The sequence below is a fragment of the Heloderma suspectum genome, chromosome 2 (genome assembly GCF_057233095.1).
Source record: "Heloderma suspectum isolate Gila_16-S chromosome 2, 16-S_ref, whole genome shotgun sequence".
NCBI lineage: Eukaryota > Metazoa > Chordata > Lepidosauria > Squamata > Helodermatidae > Heloderma > Heloderma suspectum.
The window spans coordinates 102796430-102820689 of NC_139459.1; the positions used below are offsets into that span (position 1 = coordinate 102796430).

Genomic DNA, 24260 nt, shown 5'->3' on the forward strand with positions numbered 1-24260 from the left:
AAGGCATGGACCCTGCCACCACAGACCTCTGTGCTCCAGCTCTAGAATGTTCTGAAGATGCACTGCACAGGTGCAGGTATTCCCATAGGTGTGGCGGCACAGATAGCCACCCAAAGACCTTCAGTTATAGCAGGGTGGAGAACCTCAGGCCCACAGGCCAAATCCAGCCCTCTTGGGGTGCCAGTCCAGCCCTCCATGGTTCCCTGGTCCCACCCCCTTTCCCCAACTGCTGGTTTGGTGGTTTCCCAGCTTTTGTCGTTATTTCCCATTCTAAACAGTTGAAACCTCACTCCCCAAACTTAGTTGCTAGCAGTAAGAGCTTTAAGGTAAAATATCCTGGTATTTCTGGACCCACCCCTTTTGCCTTTGGCCCCGCCCACCATTGGAATGTGCCCCCTAAGAGTGTCTCCAAAATTGAATTTGGCCCTCCGGGTGAAAGAGTTTCCCCACCCCTGAGTTATAGATAAGCAACCTGTTCTTTCCAATGCAGTTTCTGATGGCCGCAATGGGAAAGGCCGTGCTGGATCTCCAGATGAAGACCAAGAGGCTGGAAGCCAAATTAACCAGAATATTGCTCTAGCCATCGCTGGGAATCAGTTTAATCTCTTACGATCCTCTGCCTCATCTTTGTCCACAGTGGTAGGTTTACTTACAGTATGTATTTGTACATATTTCTCTTTGTTATGTTGCTCCGTCTTGCTCAGTGACCGGGTTCGTATGATCACTGCAGCTCATCATGGCTGATTTAAGCCATGATGAGCTGCTGTGCCTGCGGGCACCATCCTAAAACCAAGTCTCAACTGCGGCTTGTGTTGTCCAAATCTGTTGAGGGTAGGTTGTGCATGGGTTAAACAACCCTGGCATAACCCTAAAACAGCCCATGGGTTCTGAGAGAGTTGTTTGATCTTCGCACAACCCACCCCTGCTGGGTTCAGATGACATGACAACTCGCAGTTGCAGCTTGAATAGTCCAAATGGCCACCCCATGATTTCAATAGGCCATGGTGGGCTCTTTGTGTGAATACGGCAGCTTCCTATGTTCCTACGTAAGCAGGGAGCTGGTGCCCTCTCTGCTAGCATATGTATTCCTGAGCAAGCGCCATGTTTTTCCACTGGCCAGGAAGGCTCTAGCCCACCACTTGGTGGAGATACTTCTAGCTCAAAAATCTAAATGGCTGCAGCAGATTTGTCCGACGGAAAGCATGTTCCAGGTAGGCACCCTCCCAGCCAGCAGACGCAATGCTCCCATGATGTTCAGTGACATCAGTCATATTTACTGGGGTTATTAAATACACTTTCCATTATGTTTTTCTTCCTTGTGAATTTCTTATTTTATCTGTTCCTAGACCTACAAGCAATACAACATTTTAAGCCCTGAGACTACCCGTCACCTTTTGATCTGTTTCCTGTGGGTCATGAAAAATGCTGATCAGAATCTTATTCGGAAATGGATTGCAGATCTGCCATCTATGCAGCTGAACAGGATTTTAGATCTTCTTTTCATCTGTGTCTCAGGCTTTGAGTACAAGGTAAAATACAATGCCATCCAATCCAGGCCAGTTGCTCCTTGTTTTTATTGCATTTCAGTAGTCATCCCCAACCTCCACATGTGTTGAACTGCACCGCCCATCATTCCCAGCCAGCCCGGCCCTGTGACGGCATATTGAATTTCTTGCCCAGAAATGCATTTCTCAGAGTTCTTCACCTGTATCTTTGTACAAAATTATTGGAGAACTTTTCACGGGATTGAAAATAGCTGGTTTTTAGATTCTGTTTTTATTAGGCGCTAAATGGGTTAATGAAGATGCATAGATTGCAGTCCTGGTGGATTTGGGCTACTTACTTTAATTCCTTGTGTAATTCCAGGGCAAACAAAGCTCAGACAAAGTCAGCACTCAAGCACTGCAGAAATCCAGAGATGTAAAAGCCCGGCTAGAAGAGGCTTTACTAAGGGGAGAGGGGGCCAGGGGTGAAATGATGAGGCGTTGCAGGATGCCTACGGGTATGTTCTTTTTCCTCTTTGTCTCATTTCTTTTGGTCCGTAAAGCCACAAAGAAACGGTAGACATAGAACAACAGAATAGAGAAAGCCCTGATCTCCAAGTGGTGTGACCCCTCTTGCTGCTGCTGAGGAGACAAACTCTGGAAGGCAGCAGTTGAGTTCGACTTTCTCTGGGTGAATCAAAAAGCCTGTGGCCTCCTCTTACAGAGCAGTAAAGGCCCAGCTGCCTGATGCATCTTTGTGAGGAGAGGCAAGAGTTCTTCCCATTGAGTTTGGCTTCCTACAACTAGATAGAATAAACTGCATGTGTGTACTTGAAAGTACACAGGGAGAGAGTGTTAGCAGATGTTGCACAGATGTTTTTTCAAGACCAGGAATTGCTGCTTTAGGCAGAAGGCTATACTAGCTATGATCTAGATCATGTCCCTTGCTCAGGGCTGGCCCATTAGGTAGCGTGAGGTGGTTTGCTCAGGCAGCCGAGGCTGGGTGGTGTGGAGGGGGCAGCAGTGGCAGCTCCCTGATCTTCTCTCTGCTGGTGGACAGTGCTGTGTATACCATGCACCCCCTAAGCTAGCCGGCTGCCCTCAGATGAGGTGGAGGATGCTGTCCCATCATTCCACTTGGCTTCTGTAAAATGGGACAGGGAGGCACCATCTTGTCCTTTGCCTCAGGTGGCAAAATGTTTTGGGCCTGCCCTGCCCTCGCTCCTTATTTGTTGGTTTTGCTCACCCCCTTCTTTAAGTATAACAGCCTCTTGTTTCCTTCTAGAAAGTTCCCAGAAACTTTCTAGAAGGCTTGATCACTGTCTGTGCTTGTTCATGACTCTCAGTTCCGCAATTTGATCTTTGATGTGGGCCAATTCATGGTACCCGCTTAGTGAGAAAGTTCATGGAGCCAATCAGCTGCTGTTGCTTATGCTTGTCTGTAGCCTTCTTTTGGCAGTTGGGACTATTCCTTCTGGTAGCCAGGACAGGCAGCAACAATGCTCAGAACCACAACCCCTCCCTCTAAAGCAGGGATGTTGAACCTCTTTCAGCCTAAGGGCCAAATTCCATTTTGGAGAAGTTGTCAGGAGCCACAATCTAGTGGTGGGCGGGGCCAAAGGCAAAAGAGATGGGGCCAAAATACAGCCCCCGCAAAACATAGTTTAGCTTAAAGCTCTTACTGCCAGTATCTAAGAGCTTTTCTACACGAGGCTGTTAATCACTGTATCTACTTTCGGTTTTATCACAGAATTGAGATCTGAGCTCTACCCATAGGGCTTTTCCTTTCCTGCTTTTCCACTACATAACCTCTAGGTGGAGCTATAGCAGAACAGTGCAAATACACAAGTACAAACAGTGCTCTCAGAAATAATACCCCATTTTTGCCATTCTAAAAAAAAATTGGGAAAGTGCTCTGAAAAAGCAGAAAGAAAACTAGAGGATCATGATGTTGTCTAAAGAACCTGTAAACAACCATGAATAAAGAATCACAAACTCACAATAAATGCCTCGTGTAGAAAAGCTCTAAGTCTCAGGAGACGCATTTCAACCTTTTAGAACGGGGGCGTGGGGAACGGCACAAAAGCCAAGAAACCAGCAAACAATCAGTCATCAGGGGAAAGGAGGTGTGGCCACCTGGGAAACCTTGAAGTGCCAAATTGGGACCCTTGGTCTGAGGTTCTGCACCCCTGCTCTAATGAGTGAACTGAGTCCTGAGATGGATTGTTGGCTGCCCTCTTTCTGTTTGCTGAAAGAAGGCAACTTGCTAGCATAGATTCTACCCATTTTCTATTCAGAGGGTCATGTGTGAACAGATCCTATACCTCACCCAGGTCTAGGCTTCTGAGCCTCATTGCTCTGTCTGCATCTGGCCTGTCTTTTGCTCCTAGGTTGGCTTGACTCCCTGGCTCTAGCCCCATCTATGCATGCCTTGTTGTTCTAGGGGACACATTGTTCCCATCCGTTGTATTTCAGCGATTCCATATCAACTGAGTAGCTTTGCTCTGTGCGTAAGAAGGTACACTTTTCCTCTCTGCCATCTCAGTGGATGTAGCCTCTTGCAGAAATGCATATCGCCTGAGAAATGTTGATATTAAAGTTTCAATCTGACTTCTGTACATTGCCCTTGTAGGGAATGATAGGTTCCCAGGGTTGAATGAGAACCTACGATGGAGGAAAGAGCAGACACACTGGCGGCAAGCAAACGAGAGGCTAGATAAGTAAGTAATTTAATGAATTTCTATCACCTTTACCCAGAACTGCTTCTCTCAGGGGCCCTGTAGTTTCCCTCCCTGTATCAAGGCATGAAACTCTATCCTTAAAGCATCCTGGACAGATACATGCGTCGCTTTTATAGAAACCCCTATACTGTGGTTCTGAAATCCCTTTCTTCATTGTTCTCGTCACATTGGAGTTCTCATTACTTAGGGAAGGTTAGCTTTAAATATATGCAAACTTTTTTTAATGAAGTATGGCATAAAAATATAAATCATTCTTTTTCTTTACTAAAATATTATCTCTGTTCTTGTTTTCTTATCCTGGGGTTCTGTGAGAGCCAAGAACAAAATGGAATGGAACAATGTGGTGAGGTCCCTCCACATTTTCAGCACTGGCTTGGTTGGGGCTGGAGCTGGAATAAGGGGGGAACTGCCCTCTACAACACGCTTTTCCCAACCTCTTGCTGCTGGATAAAGGCAAGGATGCAGCTAGGGTTGTCCCTTGGGGCCAAAGTTCAAGGCCGTGCAGCTCAGGGCCCCCAAGATGACCACCCAGAGAGCGACAGAGGATGGGGACAGCAGCAAACAGGCCCAGCGTTAGTACCAGAGCCCTGCGCCCATCCCATGGGGGTGATTCTTGTTACTCTAGCATCCTTTCTTCTTTAAAAAGAAAAGCATTTTATAGTCCGGGTCAGCTGGACAGGCATATACATGGTTACAGATGCTCATTTTATTATTGTTTTGCTTTACGTATATATTTTTCTTTCCTACAACAAATGGTGCTTCTTTCCAAGTAAATCTCTTTAGCATCAGGGCAGCAGAAGCAAACTCCATTTTATTTCTGTAGGAATGATGGTACTACGATTTCAGTGAGTTTAATATGAGGAACTGCACATGTCTAGCATATTCCCTTCTTTTGTTTGTGGCTCTAGCGTATCAGGAATGTAGAAGCAGTTGTAAAACATGGAATGGTGGTGGCAGAGGAAAGAAGAGAAATCTTAGTTGTGTGCTTCACAACTGAATTAATACACAAGGCTGTCTAAAGCCCGCTCCCCACAAGAACATTAAGTCCAGGTTCTTAAAGGACCTAGTTGACCACTGAATAAAAGGAGGGGGGTTTCGTCCCACAGACCCCTGAAGCACAAGGCTGGTGACTTATGTCTCCTTATGTTGGAAAACTGCTCACCACTTCCTTCATTTTAGCAGCAAGAGCCTGCTGAATGAGATTGTTAAAGAACCAACAGCCATATGACTTGAGCAGGACACCAGAAGAAAGCATGAGACTAGTGCGTTACAACTGCCAAGTGGAGGTGGCTTTGAATCGTCCTCCCTGGCAAGTTGCTTGAATTCAGTGGCTCATCATGCAGATAAGGCAACTTAGGCCACTCCACACATGTTCAGTACTAGCTCCCTGAGGAACGTCTATCCAGTTCATGATTGTTGTGGTCACAGCAACAGGGTTGAGCTGATCTGGGCTGAGTTTTCCTCCTCATGACGTGGTTTCATGATACTATCGACTCTAAGATCAGTTCACATTTACGTAGCAAGTGTGTCTGCCAGGCATATATCTGCATTTGCAGCAGCGAACATCATAGTGTAAGGTGGGCATACATGTTCAGTGTATGCAGTGAAGCAAAAGCTGCACTAATATATGAGCTCCTTAGTGTGTGTCTGCTACAGGTTTGTGTCCACAAACATGTCTCAGATCACACTTTACGGGATTCACAAGTGTGAATTGTATGTATGTATGTATGTAATATCCTGCCTTTCTGCCAAAAATAAAGGTTTTAATTAACCACAACAATTTTATTGCTTGCTTGCACAATGCTAAACAGTGGGACAGTTTTGAAGAATGCATTTGGGTAAGTGGATCAACATATTAGAAAAGGTGTTAACCCTTGAGCCTATTGGATTGGCAATATCAAAATTTTCTTTTTTAGCAAGTAATAAGTCCTGATGGAAATCTGAGTGTGCTTCTCACTGGTTTTGTAATTACTGTACACATCATTTGCTGGGAAGCCATTTGCAGAACCAGCTCGTTTGCACTTAACAAGACGCTCCCAGTCTTCTGCATACCCTGTCTCACAAAGTTTAGATTGTAATTATTTGAAAAATGTAAGAAGATTCCTTCAATCATATGGCTAGTGTAGATGAAAATATTCTAGTAATTAGTAAACAAGTCTCAAAAGAACAAGTGGTAGTGGTGAATTACTTGGATCTGTGTATGTGAATGAACATTTACTAGCTGAGGCATGATCATTTGCCCACTAGAGCAAATGTTCAGTGACAGGATACAGCTTGTGTTTATGTAGGTATTCATTGAGAAACACTAAGGCAAAGTCAATTCCTGCTCTGTATGGTGATTTTTGAGTGGTGGGATGCATTTGGAACTGGATATGAGAAGAGATCCATCACCTGAGTGGATCCCTTCACATGGCTAGTGCTGCCTTTTTGGAGTCTTTCAAGGTTTGTTGCCAGCATGATGAGGACGAAGCTGTTGCAAGACAATGTCTGTGAATTAATGCAAGGACTCAATACAGTTGCCCATAGAAACGGTTTCAGTGAAACCGTTAGTGCATCCCGTCACTCTGATGTTTCTCTAATGCATCGTTCTTCAGTCAGTAGCTCATGACCAAAATTAGCTCATGCCCCAATGTAACTTGTGCCATGCCACTGCCATTTTCTCTGTCTGTCTGTCTGCATGTCTTTTCATTTCATTTAAAAACGTGTTAAGGGAAGTGAGCAAGGAGTGAGAAAGATAAAGTAGGAATAAGTCTCTGGCTGTGTTCAGATATGATGCCAAACCATGATTTATGCCAACTGCAGTATAGAACCCAAACCATGGTCATGTGCCATATACAGACCTCGTGCAGACCAAATATATCTGCAAACCAAATATATCTGCAAATGGTTAAGGCTGCAATCATATACACACTTACCTAGGAATAATCTCCATTGAAATCAATATTGACCATAATTTGTTTCCAGGGACAATTTAAAGTGCTGTTGATAAGCTATAAAGCCCTACATGGTTTGGGGCCAGACTATTGGAAGCACCGTCTTCTCCCCCATGAATCTGCCCACCTTTTGGATTGCCATCAGAGGCCTTGTTCCATGTCCCTTTGCATTCAGAGGTCTGGGTGACTGGGACAAGTGACAAGGACTCAGCTGTGGAATCCCCTTTCTCTGTTGGCTTCCTCTCTTTTAGCCTTCACATGCAAATGGTCAAGACATTCATTGACTTACCTCTGAATATTCTGAGGGCTGGGGGAATACTCTATCAGGACATTCCTATTTTATCAGGCTTTTGGATTGGCTTAATGTTGTATCTTGCTGCTCTGATTGATATATTGCTGCTCTGTTAACTTTCAGTTCTTTTATATCTTATTTTCATATTGTTACTGAGATTTTTTTATGGTACATGCTTTTAATCTATATTATAAGTTGTCTTGGAGGATTCTTATAGCCAAAAGGTGGGATATACATCTTCTCAACAAACAAACATATATAGGATTGCACTGTTAGCAAACCTTATTTTTATTATTTCTTTATTATGTTGTTTCTTTCTCCACAATTTGCTCAGTACTCCCATTTTTGTGGAAAAAATACCTCTGGAAATGGGTTGCCAGTGTTAGATATCATGCCAAACTATACTTAGCACATACCAAAGCTTGTAAACTTACTCTGAACCATGGCTTCTGATTTGTATACCATGGCCTGTCAGTTCCAACATCACACTAAATCACAGTTAAACACGCTTAACTACAGATCAGTATGATTTCTGAACTGAGTCAAAGAAAAAAGAAGATTATTTATGATAATAAACTGAAAGAAGGCCCCATGTTGCAGTTTTAGGAGTAATGGTAGGTCCCATTTCTGAAGACTACTATTCTAATGTAAGAAGTAGTTTTATTAACTACTTCATGATTTATTACTCTCACAGAACAAAAGCTGAGATTGATCAAGAAGCTCTGATTAGTGGGAATCTGGCTACAGAAGCTAATCTGATCATTCTAGATATGCAAGAGAACATCATCCAGGTGAGAAACTGCATAATTGGTTATGTGCCAGTTCCTCCACCCATGAAAGGTGAGGAAACACTGGATTAGTCTATTCCTCTGTTTTTGTTACATTACACAATGTTTAGATTGTTACATTTTTAGAAACGAGCTTCAGTTATTTTCCAAATGTTAAAAGTTGAAGGGTAAATTGTTTCCTTGCGGTTCAGCCCTAGTCGCTTAGAGATTATGAGTTTATGTCTTTTGCTGAATCCCAAAGTACTATATTAATACAAGTCTAATTTGGTTCACCTGAATATCGGTTCTCATCTTTGAAATCCAGATGGCACCTGTTATACAAGATGTTGTTGTTTTCAGTGTGGCTCTGTGAAGTGGGAAGAGAACAGGCATGACTGCATTGTAAATGAATTGGCTGAAATGGCTTGCTCCTGAGCTCTTGTTCTCATTTTGTGGAGTGCCTAGGGATATATAATAGAATTCTTGCCAGTCTCACAAAATTGCAATTCCCGGTACTTGTGGTAAGCCACATTGGTCAGGCCTGTTTAAAAATGGTGATAGTTTATAGTGTGTACGAAAGTCCATATATTGCTCTCATTAGTGATAGTAGCACCAAATGGAAAGAAGAATGAGAATATTTCCAAGAGTAAGATAGTGCCCTTTTTCAGATGTAACAATAAGCCAGGGTTCCAGGGGGGCCCTAGCTTATTGTTTATGAGCAGCACACTTGTGCACGGTGCCTGCTGGCTCCCACTGCAAGTTGTTTAGTGTTACTTGCAAAATGGGAACCCTGGCTTCCCTCTTGTTTGACAAACAAGCCAGAGTCAGAAGCTATGGTTTGGTGTTGGCTTATAACTCTGACTTGTTGGGGGAAAGACAAGCAAGAGTTCCCAGTTTGCATATAAGCTAAACAAACCATGGACTGAAGGGCCATAGTTTGTTTTGCTGCTCTCAGTTGCAACGGGCAGCATTTATGAACCTGCTATTCATAAACAACAAGCCAGGGTTCCCCCAATACATAGGATTCCACTGTTAATTGAGTAAGTTTTAGTCAGCTTTAAAAGTTTATCTGCTCTTTTTGTGGGTTTTGTATTTATTTTATGCAGTATACCATCCTGAAATCTGATATGATGTATGGCAATATAAAATGTTATAAACAAACAAACTGTCCCAGACATTTACCCATAAACAAAGTGTACATTTGCACATGATGTAAACATGGGGTGGCGGGGGGGAGTTTTGTCATGGTCAATAACGTTATCACCGATGAAGGTTGCAGCTACATTCCATCCATCCATCACAAGAGCAACAAATACAGTAACTGGGAGCTGCCTCACTATGCCTAATGGTAGGGCTGACCCTGTCACTTACTATGATAAGTATCGCATTGATTTCCCTATCGTAATATGTAGGGTTGTGATATTGTGTCAATGCTGGCACTGGTTTCTGCTTGTTTAAAGTCATCTTGAAAGGTCCTAAGAGCCTTCCTCTTCTCTGATGTAGGCAACCTCAGCTGTGGACTGCAGAGAGAACATTTTGGGAGGTGTGTTGAAGATCCTAGTAAATTCTCTGACCTGTGATCAGAGCACAACCTACTTGACTCATTGCTTTGCTACTGTCCGGGCACTCATTGTTAAGGTAAGCATTTGCCTGACTTTTGTCCTTAAGTTCCTTGTTAGGATACTGAAGATGTATTATTGGAGCTCCAACCCATTCCCATAACTTTGCACTGCCACCCATGTGCAACAGCCCTCAAAACAGCTTTTTTCACAGAATGGTTCATGTGTATGTGAGAACTAATTGATGGGGGCTCCCGATTCCAGAGTTTGAAAATGTTGCTGAAGATCCTTCCATTCCCCTTTTCTTGCCCTAGACGATGAAAAACATTTGCATTTTTTGGATCTTACAAGTGAAATAAGTCCTGCAAAAGAAGATTTATGCAAATATATTTATTTACACAATACATTTGAAGAATTTGGGGTGGGGTAGATAGGCCACATAGTACACTCTGCACCAATAGATCGTTGTTTTAAAAGATGAGGGATCTGCTATTTTGCCATGTTGCTTTTTTCTAGTGCAGAATTCTGGTTGTAATCTTGGTGTAAACACATCAACAACTCTTGGGCAGTTCTAATTCTGAGTGGAATCTGGAAGGAAGAGTGAGTTGAAATTAAAAAAGGGAGCATTTAGAAGGCAAGCAGAAAGCTCTGGTACCTGAGTCTGAGAATACCTCAGGGTTTGGAAGCTGGGGGTAGAGGCAACTTTTAATAACTTTTATGTCACTAGTGGTGCTTCCAGATCAGGCTTTTCTCATGCTATTGCCCTGCCTCATTCACAGAATTTTACAGGGTGTCCAGACAGTGGTGTCTCCCACTCATTAGCACCCTGTGTTTCCCCACTGCTTCCTCCATCCTTTTCCTTCCCTCAGAAAATCTGTTAAGGAGAGAAAGATGGAATAGGTACAGGACACCTTCTGAGTTTTTCAATAGGCTGGAAGCACCTTTGTTGGTCTTACCAAAACAGTCTGGTGTTCTTATGTTTGACACAAGGGATGCTTCCAGATGTGGTTTTTATTGTGCAATCGCCCTGCCTCCTTCACAAAATTTAACAGGGGAGCCACACATCGTTGTCCTTTGTCTTCCTATGTTTTCCCACTGCTTTTTCCCTCTTTTTCCTTACCACATAAAATTTTGTTGAGGGCAAGACAGAAAAGCTGCACAGTGAGCCTTTCTACACGAGGCTTTTATTGTGTGCTTGTGATTGCTCATTCACTATAGTTTAGGGGTACTTTACATGGTGTCATCCTCCTCCAGGGCCTCTCCTGTGCTTTGCAACCATTATCGCGGGGGTGGGGGTGGGGGGGTTCTAACAAGGAAAGTCTGGTATTATTTAGAAATGGTGGAATGAGAGTCTCGGGTAATTGTGCAATTCTGCTATACCACAACACCATCTAGTGGTTGTATAAAGAAACACAGAGAAAGACACCCCCCCCCCCCGCAAGCACGTGTAAAGGATCCAATCTTAATCCCACAAAGAATCCCACAAAGGAAGCAGAAGCCTCGGTAAAGGTGCAGGATAAAAGCTTCATGTAGAAATGCCCAGTGTCTTTTGACTGTTAGTGCTGGAAGCCCTCCATCTGGAAGCATCCCATGTTGCAGTCTTTTCTTCTGTTCCTCTAGTTTGGGGAGTTGCTGTTTGAAGAGGAAGTGGAGCAGTGTGCTGACCTCTGCCAGAGAGTCCTGCAGCACTGCAGTAGCAGCATGGATGACACCCGGATTCAAGCCTGTGCCACCCTTTACCTCCTCATGAGATACAGCTTCAGCTCCAGCAGCGTAAGATAGTAGACATTACCATTCGTACCACTCACCGCCTGAATCATGGAGTCTCTGTCTGCACTGACCTTGTTTTCCTGCAGAGTAGTTACATCAAATTCTACTTCATCGTCTTCTATATGCCTGATGTAATTTCTCCCTATTTGTAGACATTCTTTCCTCCTAGCTGGGAATGGTCTTCCCATACTCTCTTGCAATGTCTTATGGAGTTTGGGGCTTGCTTTCCATATCTGATAAGGATTCACTGGCCAATGATTTTTGCCTTGGATGTATAGAAATTGTAAATCTGAATCCCAGAATATAGAACAGTATGGTACAATTAAAACAGTTTGTATGCAAGCCACCTAGGGTTATTTAATTTTAAATTTATAATTGGAATAAAGTGGGGAGAGGAGAATAATAGCATAGTCTTTGGTTTGAGAAGATGTTACATGTATATGGTGTAACCTCATTTTAAAGTTTTATTACTCTTAATGTATCTTCGTTACTTTACGAAGCTCCGAATAAGCTTGAACGTCTCTCAGTCCCCATCAAACTGGAGGAGCCATTTTATTACACAAAATGAACAAGGAGTAACTTCGTAAAGCTCAATTTTACCCGTGCTTATTTGGAAGGAAGACCCACTGAATGGGACTTACTCCCAAGTAGGTGTACACAGGATTGCAGCTGCACCGTGTTAATTCCAAATGTGATTATAACAAATTCTAGCTAAGCCAGTTGGAAAGATGTGGGAGGTTTAAGCCTCATGAAAAAAGAAACCAACAGCCCACTGCTAGTGTAAGATTAGTACATGATTTGCATAATCTGATCCTCACTTTTTCTGTTTTATAAAAAGAACTTTGCACGAGTGAAAATGCAAGTGACAATGTCACTGGCTTCTCTGGTTGGTAAAGCATCAGATTTTAATGAGGAATATCTCAGAAAGTCTTTACGTACCATTTTGGCATATGCAGAGGAAGATGTAGAAATGCAGCCAACTCTGTTCCCAGTACAGGTAAAGCATTTTTCTACTCCTAATGCTTCAGGATTAATTCACACATTATATATTTAGGTAGCTTATTGTACAAAACCTAAGTATTTTATGATCATATGAAAAAAAACCCAGCTGCCACAGGTCATACCATGCAAGCTGCATGTGTTGGTATTCATGTGAGAAAGTAAGGCTATTCTCTCCCTCTACTATTGCAAGGAATTAGTCTTTCCCCTCTTCAGTGCAATAAAAAGAAACCTGGACAGAAGCAGATCACACACACAGCCTTGAGTGCCATTTTGGGGTAGAAAGCCAAATCAAATCAAAGTATAAATCAAATAAATAAATAAACAAACAAACCACCAGGACAGTCTGTGAAACCATTTTATCCCTTGCCCCCAGCCCAATGAAGAAGCAGAAGTAGGTCCGGGGTCAGGGGTCAGCATCCTCAAGCCCTTGACAAGGTCCCCACCCACCAGAAGGGGCCCACTGTCAATCCCTGGAGTTTCCTGGCCCTGCTCCTTACTATTACTGAGTGTTCACCTGCTCTCTCAAGGCAAGCAAGCATTGAGAAGAAGAGTGAAGAGGAGCACTAATTTCTGTGTGCCTTGCCTACTGTATATTGCCCCAGAGGGAGCAGCAGGTGAATGGGCAGTGGCAATGGTGGTGAGAAAAAGGAGGCAGATACATTCATGGAAGGGGGGGGCACTGACAGCATCTTGCCCAAGCCCCCCCCCCCCAATCCTGGAACCAGCACTAAATACAAGTGTGCTGTATTGTTCACCTTACCAAAGTCTAGTTGATTATATATTTATTACATTTATATCCCACCTTTCTTCCATCATGGAACTCAAGGTGGCTACATGTAGTTCTCCGGTGGTCTCCCCTCCAAGCGCTGACCAGTCTCAGACCTGCTTAGCTTCAGCAAGGTGGCTGCCTCATGTGCCTTCAGACCATGCTCTGGATGGTTGTGGAGTGGCTGGCATGAAGCTCTCGGAGATAATGGTGCTAAAGCCCAGCTTTCCTGAAGATTTGCTCCATAGCATATTTGACATAATGACTAATCCAGCTCTAGAACCTTGAAGGTGGTAATTATGTCCCCTTATAGTGTTTGTTTTCCTTTGCTCATCAGTGCTCCATTCATTTAAATGTGTGGGAGAACACCCGTGTGGGAGAACAAATGTTGGATTTTCTTCTTCTTTTTGTTTAGGTGGTAGAGCTACTGTACAATCTGAACAGCATATTGTCAGACACGGTGAAAATGCGAGAGTTTCAGGAAGACCCAGAAATGCTTATGGATCTTATGTACAGGTTGAAATCTCCAGTGTTTCTCTTGGACAATTTAAAATGAATGAACCAATTTAGAAGGAATGAACCTTTAAGGTTTAAATTTGTCGTAAACAATTTGTTTACCATGTAATTAACATCCCATTAAGTGCATATATCCAGGACAAATTTATATCTGCTCTGTACCAGTATTCAACACTATAGCATAACTTCCCACAAAGAATCTGTGGGGCTTAAATGTACAGGGGCTGAAAATTCTCGACTAGAGATCTCCAGTCCCATGTAGAGATCTGTGGCTTAGAGGATTCCACGGGGAAAACTCTGGAGGAATCCTGGAATTAATGTCTTGAAACTAGTTTATGTCTATGGTATAGCTATACTTTTTGACCTTGGTTAAGATGCTGAACTGCAGACCGGAAGGTCGGCAGGTCAGCAGTTCGAGACCCGAGTGCTGCGTGACGGAGTGAGCTCCCGTCTTCAGCCCCAGCTTCTGCCAACCTAGCAGTTCGAAAGCAAGAAATTGCAAGTAGATATATAGGTACCACTTCAGCAGGAAAGGTAACAGCGTTCCGTGCACCTCGGAGTTCAGTCATGCCGGCCACATGACCACAGAAGCGTCTTCGGACAGTGCTGGCTCTTCGGCTTAGAAATGGAGACGAGCACCACCCCCTAGAGTCAGACACGACTGGCTGGGGACACCTTTACCTTTTTACCTTTTTAGACATTATTTTACGAGGGAGTGTGTCTTGTGTGTGCCCCCTCCTGCCCCTTTACTTTGAATACAACGTAGTATTGGGGTCCCTTTAAATGTTACTCTGGCTATGTGGGGCCACTTTTCTGTGGGCAGTTCCTTTGCAGCAAGATCCCACTCGATTCTGCCAGGGCTGGCCCTCCTGATTTGGCAGAGTGAGGTGGCTGCCTCAAGCGGCAGATGCTGGGAAGAGGGGCGGTGGCAGTAGCCCCGCTGCTCCCCCTGAGCCTCTAAGCCAGCCTGTCCTGAGTGCCCCAAGGCTGGGATGGGAACCTCTTTCAGCCCAAGGGCCAAATTCAGTTTCAGAGAAGCTCTCAGGGACCACATTCCACTGGTGGGCAGGCCCGGAGAACACCAAATAAACCTGCACATTTTAGCTTAAAGCCCTTACTGCCAGTAACTAAGCCTTAGGAGAGGCATTTCAATTTTTAAAATGGGGGAAAAGGTGCACAATCGCTGGGAAACCACTAAACGATTGGTGGTTGAGGGGAAAGCGTTTGGGCCAGGGGAAGAAGTCGTGGCCATCTGGGAAACCCCAGAGGGCTGGATTGGGACTGCAGGAGGGCTGGATTGGGACCCAGAGCCTGAGGTTCCCCACCCCTGCCCCAAGGTAACCTGCTGCCCTCAGGTGTGGTGGAGGATGCTCTCCTCCTGCCAAGTATTAAAGTAAGACTCAGCCACAAATCCCATTAAATTCTGCAAGTGGAGTGTGAACTGCGGGATGCCACCTTGTCCTTCAGGTGAAGGCGGCCCTGCTGGACGTACCACATGTGTTTGTACGTGGGACCCCTTTGATGGTGATTTGCCTCCTGCCTCAATCTGAATATGGGATCATAGGGTTAAAAAAATCCTGTGAACAGAAGACTCAGCACAGCCTAGATCTAGCATCATGCTGTATCCACTGTAAAGGGACATGGGAGGTGAATGCCGGCCGACCTGAGATTCGCCCCCTCAGCTAATATGCTGATTGTCTCACTGGCCAATTAAAGTCTGAGTAGGCCCTTAGTTACCAGACAGTCATTCTCACATGTGAATGGTTGGTTAGTGGTGATACTCGTTGAATGTGACAATATATTTAGTAGAATAGCAAAGTATAACAGTTATCAGCATCTGTTGATTTGAATTAATTATTGTCTCTAAACGGTTTCTGTAGCTTCTCTAGCAGCACTGTCACCCCTCAGGTAAATTATCCCTAGGATTTATAACACATACAAAATAGACCAGGATTTTTAACTTCTCTGAAAAGGGTTTTAGACTTCTGTTTTACCCTTTATAATGGTAGCAAAGATGGGTTCTTATGAAAAGTGTTAGAGAGGAGTGGTCTGGAAAAGAGTCTTCTGGTATGATGGTAATATTTGTAGATAAAAGGACAGCCAGGGATTGGTGGAACTGTGAAAAATGCTATAGAGCAGCCGTCCCCAACCTGGCACCCTCCATATGTGTTGGACTGCATGTCCCATCATCCCCAGCCATGCTGTAGTGCTGGGAGTTGCAATCCAACACATCTGGAGGGCACCAGATTGGAGAAAGGTGCTATAGGATATATTTGTTTTGTTAGACTTCTGCCACCTTCAAATACACAATTCTGTAAGAATTCAACCTTCGCAGAGTGATATGGCATTCTCTACAGAAGAGAAGGAAGAGCTTTTTATTTAACCGTAAAGCAAATTAAATACACTTTGTCACGTTCTGTTATTAGAATTGCCAAAGGATATCAGACCTCCCCGGACTTGAGGCTTACCTGGCTCCAGAATATGGCAGAAAAGCATGCCAAGAAAAAATGCTACACAGAGGCTGCCATGTGTCTAGTTCATGCTGCTGCTCTAGTTGCAGAATACCTGAGCATGCTAGAGGATCACAGTTACCTGCCAGTTGGCAGTGTCAGCTTTCAGGTAAGAGCAGTGTACAATACTTAATGTAGGTCCTTCGCCAGTCATTGTGGAGAAATGTCTTCCTTAAGCTAGATGGGCCCTGTGTGTTCTGTCTGAGCGTGCTCACTGCCGCTTGGCTCGGCTGGGCTGATGGGAGGAGCAAGGAGCTGGCAGCTGGGAAGCAGGCTGCAGGGACAGTGCAGGACCACACACAGGTTAACTCTCACTAAAGGGATTCATCTCAGGCCACAGGTAACAACTCATATTTCTGAATGTTCCTCCACATACACGACAATCGCTACACACTGAAAAGCAGACATCAGGAACAACGGTGTGGTAGTCAGTTTCGAAATGCAGGAGCTCGTCATGATGCCCCCAAAGCCACACCCCCACTAAGACTATACATCAGGAGTGTTGAACCTCTTTCAGTCTGAGGATCAAATTCCATTAAGAAGAAGCTCTCGGGGGCTGCATTTCCCTGGTGGGCAGGGCCAGGGGCAAAAATGGTGGGGTCCCAGAAAATACCAATTTATTTTAGCTTGACGTTCTTACTGCTGGTAACTAAGCCTTAGAAGAAGCATTTCAGCCTTTTAGAATGTGGGGAAAAACTGCACAACCCCCACCCCCCAAAACACCAAACGTTCAGTGGTTGGGAGAAAGGGGGCATGGCCTTCTGGGGAATCCTGAAGGACTGGATTAGGACCCCAGAAGGCCAGATTTGGCCCCCAGGGCTGAGCCTCTGCACCGCTGCTATTCATGGTGGCACGCGCCTCTGGCTCTGAATAAGTCCAAACAAGACAGAGTGAAAGGGAAAAAAACACAAGCTGTATAAATTACCAAGAGGCAATGGACACAATGGAACCACATAGCTGTTCTAGAGTGGATTTCATCTTGTTTATCTGCACAATAACTCTGTCATTCGTTGTTATTTCCATTTTCCAGATGGAGATTTGGGACTGAGAAAGAGCCACTTCCTTACACCTGTGGGGTTTGAATGCAGACCTCCCAGGCTCACACACATCCCTAGGCCCTCCCATTGCTAATCCAGCTTTGCTCCGTATTGGTTGCTTCCCATCGTGTTTTCATGTGCAGTCTTCCTTCAAGCTATGAGAAGATTGCTGAGTTTCATATGAAATATGTAGAAAACAAGCTGTTCTTGAATATTTTGGCATTTGCAGAAGCTTGTCTTGTAAAAACAGTGTTGCCTGTACATGTTTTCAAACCAGACTCTGAAGCAATAACAGGCTTTATAGCAGATGAGTAACAGACACATCTTCACGTCTCTGCTCTTAAAAAAAAAAATCAGCATCACTTATTAAACTATTTATTTTAAGCAGAATTGAGCCCTCAGGTTTGTTCAGGAATAATTATGATAATGGTTCCCCTTTTGCAAAGCAATTCATCTGAGGACATCACCATTATTTACAAATATTCCCCCGAAGGTTACTGCTGTGTATCAGAAATCTATAGTTTTGCTGTTCTTGTAGGACAGGATATTCAGTTGCCTAGTTTTTTTCCTGAATATTTTTAAAAACAACTACAGGAAAATCTGGTCTGAAGACTTTTATTTGGGAAATAAGGTGTGGGAGGATAGTACAGCCCTGTACACTTGGCTAAAACCATACTCACCTTAAAGCAAAGGTTCCCTCCTTCCATTTTAAGATAGTTTGTAGCCCATACCTGAAGTTGAACCCCATATATTTAAGATGTCCTTGCTGTTCCTCAATCAACAGTTCTATGAAGTTCACTAAACTCCATAATCTCTGTGACTGCTGATGGAAAATTTGGTTTTGAAAGGATGAGACAATAGAAGAATCAGAATGGATGATGGTGATTTAATTATTTCTGTCATCAACCTCATTATCACTGTTATGTTAATCAGTACACATTGGAAAAAGAATAAATCACTACATATAAAATTCAGTTCTAATAACAGAACTTAATATAATGATGGAGAAATGGTGCCAAAGGATCTTTCCAAAAGAGCAAAATTTGGAAGGATGTATCTAGAGGTTGTCTGAACCACGCTGTTGTTCTCTTTTTCAGAATATTTCCCCCAATGTGCTAGAAGAGTCTGCTGTTTCAGATGATGTTCTGTCTCCAGATGAAGATGGAGTGTGCTCAGGAAGATACTTCTCAGAGAATGGGTTGGTCGGACTGCTGGAACAAGCTGCAGAGCTTTTTAGCACAGTGAGTAGTTGTAATATACTCCAAATTCATGCCTGTGTCAGAGTTGTAGAGTAACTGTATTTATTTATGTAGAACATTTTTATCCTACTTACCCAGCTATACTGTTTGAGGTAGCTTTTAGGATCATAAGTGGGTGGGTGGGGTTGTGGCAACTTAGGACTAGAGTGACCGTGTATCCTACTTAACAGAGGACAGCCCTCTGTTTCAAGGCATCTTCTATTTAAAGTGCTGTCCGGTCCAAGTCCAGTATGAAGATAAAGAATCTAAGAAGCCAGGAAGGCAGGGGCCTTGAAGTTGGCCATCAACACTTAGCTCCTAAACAGCAGACTGAGCAAGCAGGCACACAGGTCACCTGGTCACAGTCTTTTTGGTTATGGCGAAACAGATTGCATTTTTATTTAAGTTACAGTAATTCTTTGTAAATGTGCATCTATACATATAAATTAGCATATATGATTTTTTTGCAAATTGATGTCCTCTTTTGTCCTCTTTTTGATGATGCATGTCCTCTTTTTTGGAGAACCATACTACCTGTCACAAGGAAAAGCAGATGAGGAAAGGGCTAAGCACTCCTTCTTCCCAAACTTTTCATTTCAGAAGTCAAAACTTCCCCCTCTCATTGCTGCATGAAGATTTTCTTGCACACAGTTCTGAGCATTTCTACATGAGGCATTTATTATGCACTCATCATTCCCCCACTGTTATTTATGGGTTCTTAGATGACATCATACCCCAGCAATTTCTGTTCTGTTTGTAAACAGCACTTTCAGAGAGTTTTTTTAGAGCAGGGGAAATAAGGTATTATTTCTCATGGCAAAAGAAAATGCTGTTTCCACTTGTGTATTTGCACTATTCTGCTATACTGTAGTGCCACCTAGAGATTATGTAATGAAAAGCAGGAAAGGAAACACTCCTTGTGTGGTGCTCGGATCTCAATTTTGTGATGAAACCGAAAGTAGAAAAGCTCTGTGTGGAGCAGGTAGTTCAGACCTAACTAGACCATAATCCAGTGCAGAAAAGGTGATGTCAGGGTTGGATCAGAGCCCAGAGAGCCCCAAAGCAGTTCTAATTCTGGGGAAGAGCTAGAAACTGCAGGAGAGGAACCTGCGGGCATTTCAGAGGAGCAGCCAGGAGGAGAGCCCCTCCCGGTACACATTCCTGAGAGTGATAATGACCCTGGCAGGGAGAGGGCGGAGCAACAGCAGTTTCTGGACACTAGGCGCCGGCACACCCTCAAGCGCGAGATGGCGGGCACTGAGAGGCAGCACTCAGCCCGCTTGGTGCATCGGCAACAGCGACGCCCCGATGCCCCACAGGAAAGGGGTGGACTCTCTCCTCCTAGCTCATGAGTACAGCAGTTTCCCACTTTCCCCTTCAAACAGAGATCAACTGATTCCTAAGGTTAGACCCCCGAGTAGGCAGCCCTCTTAAGTCTTACTCGTAGGATCAAGCAATGAGTATCTGTAAGCATCATTAGGTTGAATGGGAATAAAGCCTTGGAAAAGAGCCCTATTGTCTGTGTGTTGATTCTGGCTACCTGAGGATTTCAGAAGGCAACAGGGAGCGACTTCCTGACAGGCAAATCTCTTGTGCAGTTTGGTGCAGCCCCCTCAAGACTTACCGCAGTAGTTAGTATTGTGCCATCAGATAAAGTAATGAAGCAGTTTTGAAAAGTGTTGAGTTCCTAAAGCTGTTTCGCCATGCATGATGAGCATCAAACATGTCCCAATAGGCCATGATGCTGCAAAAACTGGAACACTGTTGTCTATATGTCAGGTGGATGGTCAGAGAATTGGCACCACATTTGATGTTGTTTCTTCTTCATACAAGGGAGGATTGTGTGAAACTGTAAATGAGGTCTACAAGGTTGTCATCCCTATCTTAGAAGCACATCGAGATTTCAGGAAGCTTTCTTCTACACACAGTAAACTTCAGAAGGCCTTTGAGAGCATAATAAATAAGGTACCTTTCAGTTGCTTTTGTTGCTGAGCTGTGGTGTTTGTGTATGATTATAAAGATAAGACCATCTGCAGTATACAATTGCCCTGTTTCTTTTCACACTCTAAATTTCTGTTTGGCCTCTATGATGCAGTTTATTCATTTATTTATTTAGCAATATTTATTAATCATTTACATTTAAAAAATGTCTAAGCGATGTACAAAAATACAGTAGGAGATCATAATTAAACACTGTCTATTATTACTGCATACAGAAGACAATATTACCTTCCAGCAGGGATGTCTGTTGATAGGAAATTCTGGGGTTTTTTTTGTCTCTACAGAGTTCTGCAGCATGTACGACTCACTTTGCATGTGTGAGCCAAGCTGCGGGCTGTTCCCTGAGTTCTGGGAACCTTGTTGCTCATTTTGGTGAAGGTTCTCCAATTTGTGCAAATTTCTGAGCAACTTGCGCAAGTTACAGCCAAATTTGCACAACTTATGGCCAAATTTGCACAACTTATAACTAATTTTATGCAAATTGTGGCCAAATTTGCACAATTTATGAGTAATTTTATGCAAATTGTGGCCAAATTTGCACTAATTTGGCCACAATTTGTGCACATTCGGTTATAATCTGCACAAATTACAGAACATCCACCCCCGGTGCAAAATTCCCGGAAAATCCACAAACTGGCCCAATGCTGCGGAACAAGTTGGGTGCCACAGTGGGAACCTAAACAAAATCCAGGGGGCTGAGCCCAGGAAAACCCATTGAACTCCACCCCTCAGATGAATTTCTCCAACATCCTACCTTCCTGGCAATGCTTGTTAGAAGAAGAAAGTTTTTAGTGGGTGCTGAAAACCCAGTAGGGTGGTGCCTGTCTAATTTGTAGTGGTAGGGAGTTCCAGAGAGTGGGTGCTGCAATAATAAAGCCCCTATTCTAAGCCATTGCAGGCCAGACCTACGAAATCTTGGGCACCACCAGGACAGTATCTCTGGATGAACACAGCAACTGAACAGACAGTTAGGGGGCTCAGGAGATCTCTTAAGTATCCTGGTCCAGAGTTGTAATTTGGATACTGGCTGCAATGCAAAGTCCTGCAGCAGTATGCAGTTCCCATGTCCTAGACAGAGCTTCACTAGCGCATAGGGCATTTTCCTTGCTGGCAATGAAAGAGCTATATTTGCACACGGGGTAGGGTTGTAGCCATGTACTGGAACTATGTGTATGTTGAAGCTTCCCCATCCTCTTCTACAAGCAAGAGAATACTTCACAGATTCAGTAGGGAATCCTGAGCTGCTCCATGTGTAAATGATCACAAAAGTTAATTTTCTCACTGCACAACAATGGATCTATTATAAAGGAAAGAAAAAGCAGTAACTTCATATTTATCCATCAGGGTCAAAAGAGAATGTTTGGCACTTACTTCCGTGTTGGCTTCTATGGAGTCATATTTGGAGATTTAGATGAACAGGAATTTGTTTATAAAGAGCCTGCCATTACCAAACTTCCTGAGATTTCTCACAGACTGGAGGTAAGTGATTATTCCACTTCTACTATAAACATTCAGAAATCATTGAAATCATGATTCGCTTCTCTAATTAACCTCCAGAGCTTGAGAGTTTGTATAAAATAACTGAAGTACCAAATAGCCTTTTACAAATGGGAAATAATTAATTCCATTGCTCTCTAGTCACCTCCCCACAGCAATGTGACAATTAGTCCACACTTCTGATTGGGCAGCAGTGGGAAAAGGTTAGGATGAGATGAGAAGGATGTGTTGTTGGTGGCAAGGAAAAGAGAAAGGATGAAGCAGGGAACTCTTAACATGTAGACACCTCTGCCACCATCCGTGCCAGCTTCAGGTTTTTGAGGGCCCTTGGGCAAGACACACTCAATGGGCCTCCTCCCTCAGTGAGTCTACCTTCTCCCCACCATTGTCACCAGCTGCTGTTGCTTGTCATCCTCTTTCTCATCATTGCTACCACTTGCTTGCTTGGCAAGCAGGGAGCCATTAAGAAAGTGGGGAGTGACATCCAGTGCTCCTCCTTCTCACCACTGCCACTGTCTGGGCCAGAGCAAAACTCAAAGGCAGGTGAACAAGCAGCTTGTAATGGTGAAATAGAGGAGCAACTCCAGGGGGTTCTTGTCAGAGGGCCCATGCTGTGGTGTCGGCCCTTGGCAGGTGCCTGACCATGCCTACCCTTGACGCCAGCCCTGGATCACATCCCTCATTCCAGAATGAATGAGGCTTTCAGGAAAGCCATATACATTCACCCCTTTGTCAGGTCCACTAGTCTTCTCTCTTGTACTTCACGGCTGGCTGTGAAGGATCAGCTTTTACAAAAATTTTGCAGATTCTGTGAAGGCTTTCAGAATTTGAGATGCGGGGTGGGTTGAGAATTTGCAAGTAGTAAATGTCAGCAACACCTTTATGGGTTTGTGGATGCATGCGTGTCTGGCGAGTGCCTTCTATATAAACATGTGCAGGTCTATGTGTAATGATTGGCTGTGTGTGGGAAAATAAAAAGTCTATATGTGCAAAACATTGCCATTTTTCAGGATGATGTCCTGGCGTGGATTTCTCCTCCCACCTGCTCCAACGGGCAGGACTTGGGCAAATTAGCTTTGGAATCTTGGACCCTGCCCATTGGAGGCGTAACCCGCCCCCCTTGCAGTTTCTGATCTGCCTGCTCCATGGTGACGGGACTGCTGAGCAGCTCTGGCTCCATTTTCAGCTTCCCTTGACAGTCTTTTTGAGCAGCTGTAACAGAAGAATGAGTGACACTGCAAGAGACTGAAGGGGTATGCTGGATGGAGTCAGAATGGACAACAGTCAAAATGGGAGGGGGAAATACTGGTGGTAAAGATAGCTGCTGAAAAGGGGAGTCAGTTATTTCGGGTCACCTTATTAGATTAAACCATTATTTATTTTCTCTTTTGTTATGAATTGATTACTTGTTCTGGTTGTTATATTCCATAAATAAATATATTTACTATCCTAAATATTTGATTTGTTCTGGTCTGTGGGGGGAGGGTGTTCAAGGATTCTGCCTTCTGGCCTTGATCGGCACAGTCAAGCATCTTTAAGGGGAATCCTGCTGACCTATAATTTAGTAATGGTGGCAGCAAGTTATTTTGGATATGGTTATAAGGACTCTGGATTCAGTGACTTAGCTAGAGGACAGGGCATTCTGCAGTATCCCTGGGACATCACTGTAACAGACTGGGCGTTTTCCCACCCACCCTCCACGAACAGAGATTAGGTAGCCAGGGCAGGAAGGGAGCCCATCACTGTGAACTCTTCAGAGCAAAGAGCAACCTTCTACTGAAAGGGTTTCATCTTTTGCCTCAGGTTCTAAAGATGGACAAATAGCACACTATGTGTGGTACCTCTGCAGCTGATGTTATCTCAGTGGCCATGATAGTTATATACTCAGTGTGGCACCTCGGAGTTTTTTTGCTTGGCTGATGATAATAGCATTTATATAGCACTTTCTGAGCATTCAGCGTAGTTCATGTATATTATCTCAGTAATTCTTACAGCAACCTTGTAAGGTAGGTAAGCATTACCATCCCCCATATTACTGATGGAGGACTCGGGCTAAGAGACAGTAGCTTGTCTGATGCCAACTAGTGAGGTCATGGCTGAGGCAAGATTTGACCCAGGACTTCCTGGTACTAAACTAGTATAAATGT

The 24260-nt window shown here is 43.8% G+C and overlaps 1 protein-coding gene across 3 annotated transcripts in view; it reads left to right on the forward strand.

The window, feature by feature from the left end:
* DOCK8 (dedicator of cytokinesis 8) overlaps positions 1–24260 on the forward strand; it is a 115758-nt gene that overhangs the window by 82951 nt on the left and 8547 nt on the right. For all 3 annotated transcript variants that reach the window (XM_084834381.1, XM_084834382.1, XM_084834380.1), the window contains exons 30-42: positions 491–639; positions 1347–1529; positions 1867–2002; positions 4117–4204; positions 8145–8241; positions 9721–9855; positions 11397–11549; positions 12385–12543; positions 13730–13830; positions 16257–16449; positions 18475–18618; positions 20449–20580; positions 21961–22095. In XM_084834381.1, the coding sequence (XP_084690507.1) occupies positions 491–639; positions 1347–1529; positions 1867–2002; positions 4117–4204; positions 8145–8241; positions 9721–9855; positions 11397–11549; positions 12385–12543; positions 13730–13830; positions 16257–16449; positions 18475–18618; positions 20449–20580; positions 21961–22095 (1805 nt within the window). The remainder of the gene's footprint in view (positions 1–490; positions 640–1346; positions 1530–1866; positions 2003–4116; positions 4205–8144; positions 8242–9720; positions 9856–11396; positions 11550–12384; positions 12544–13729; positions 13831–16256; positions 16450–18474; positions 18619–20448; positions 20581–21960; positions 22096–24260) is intronic.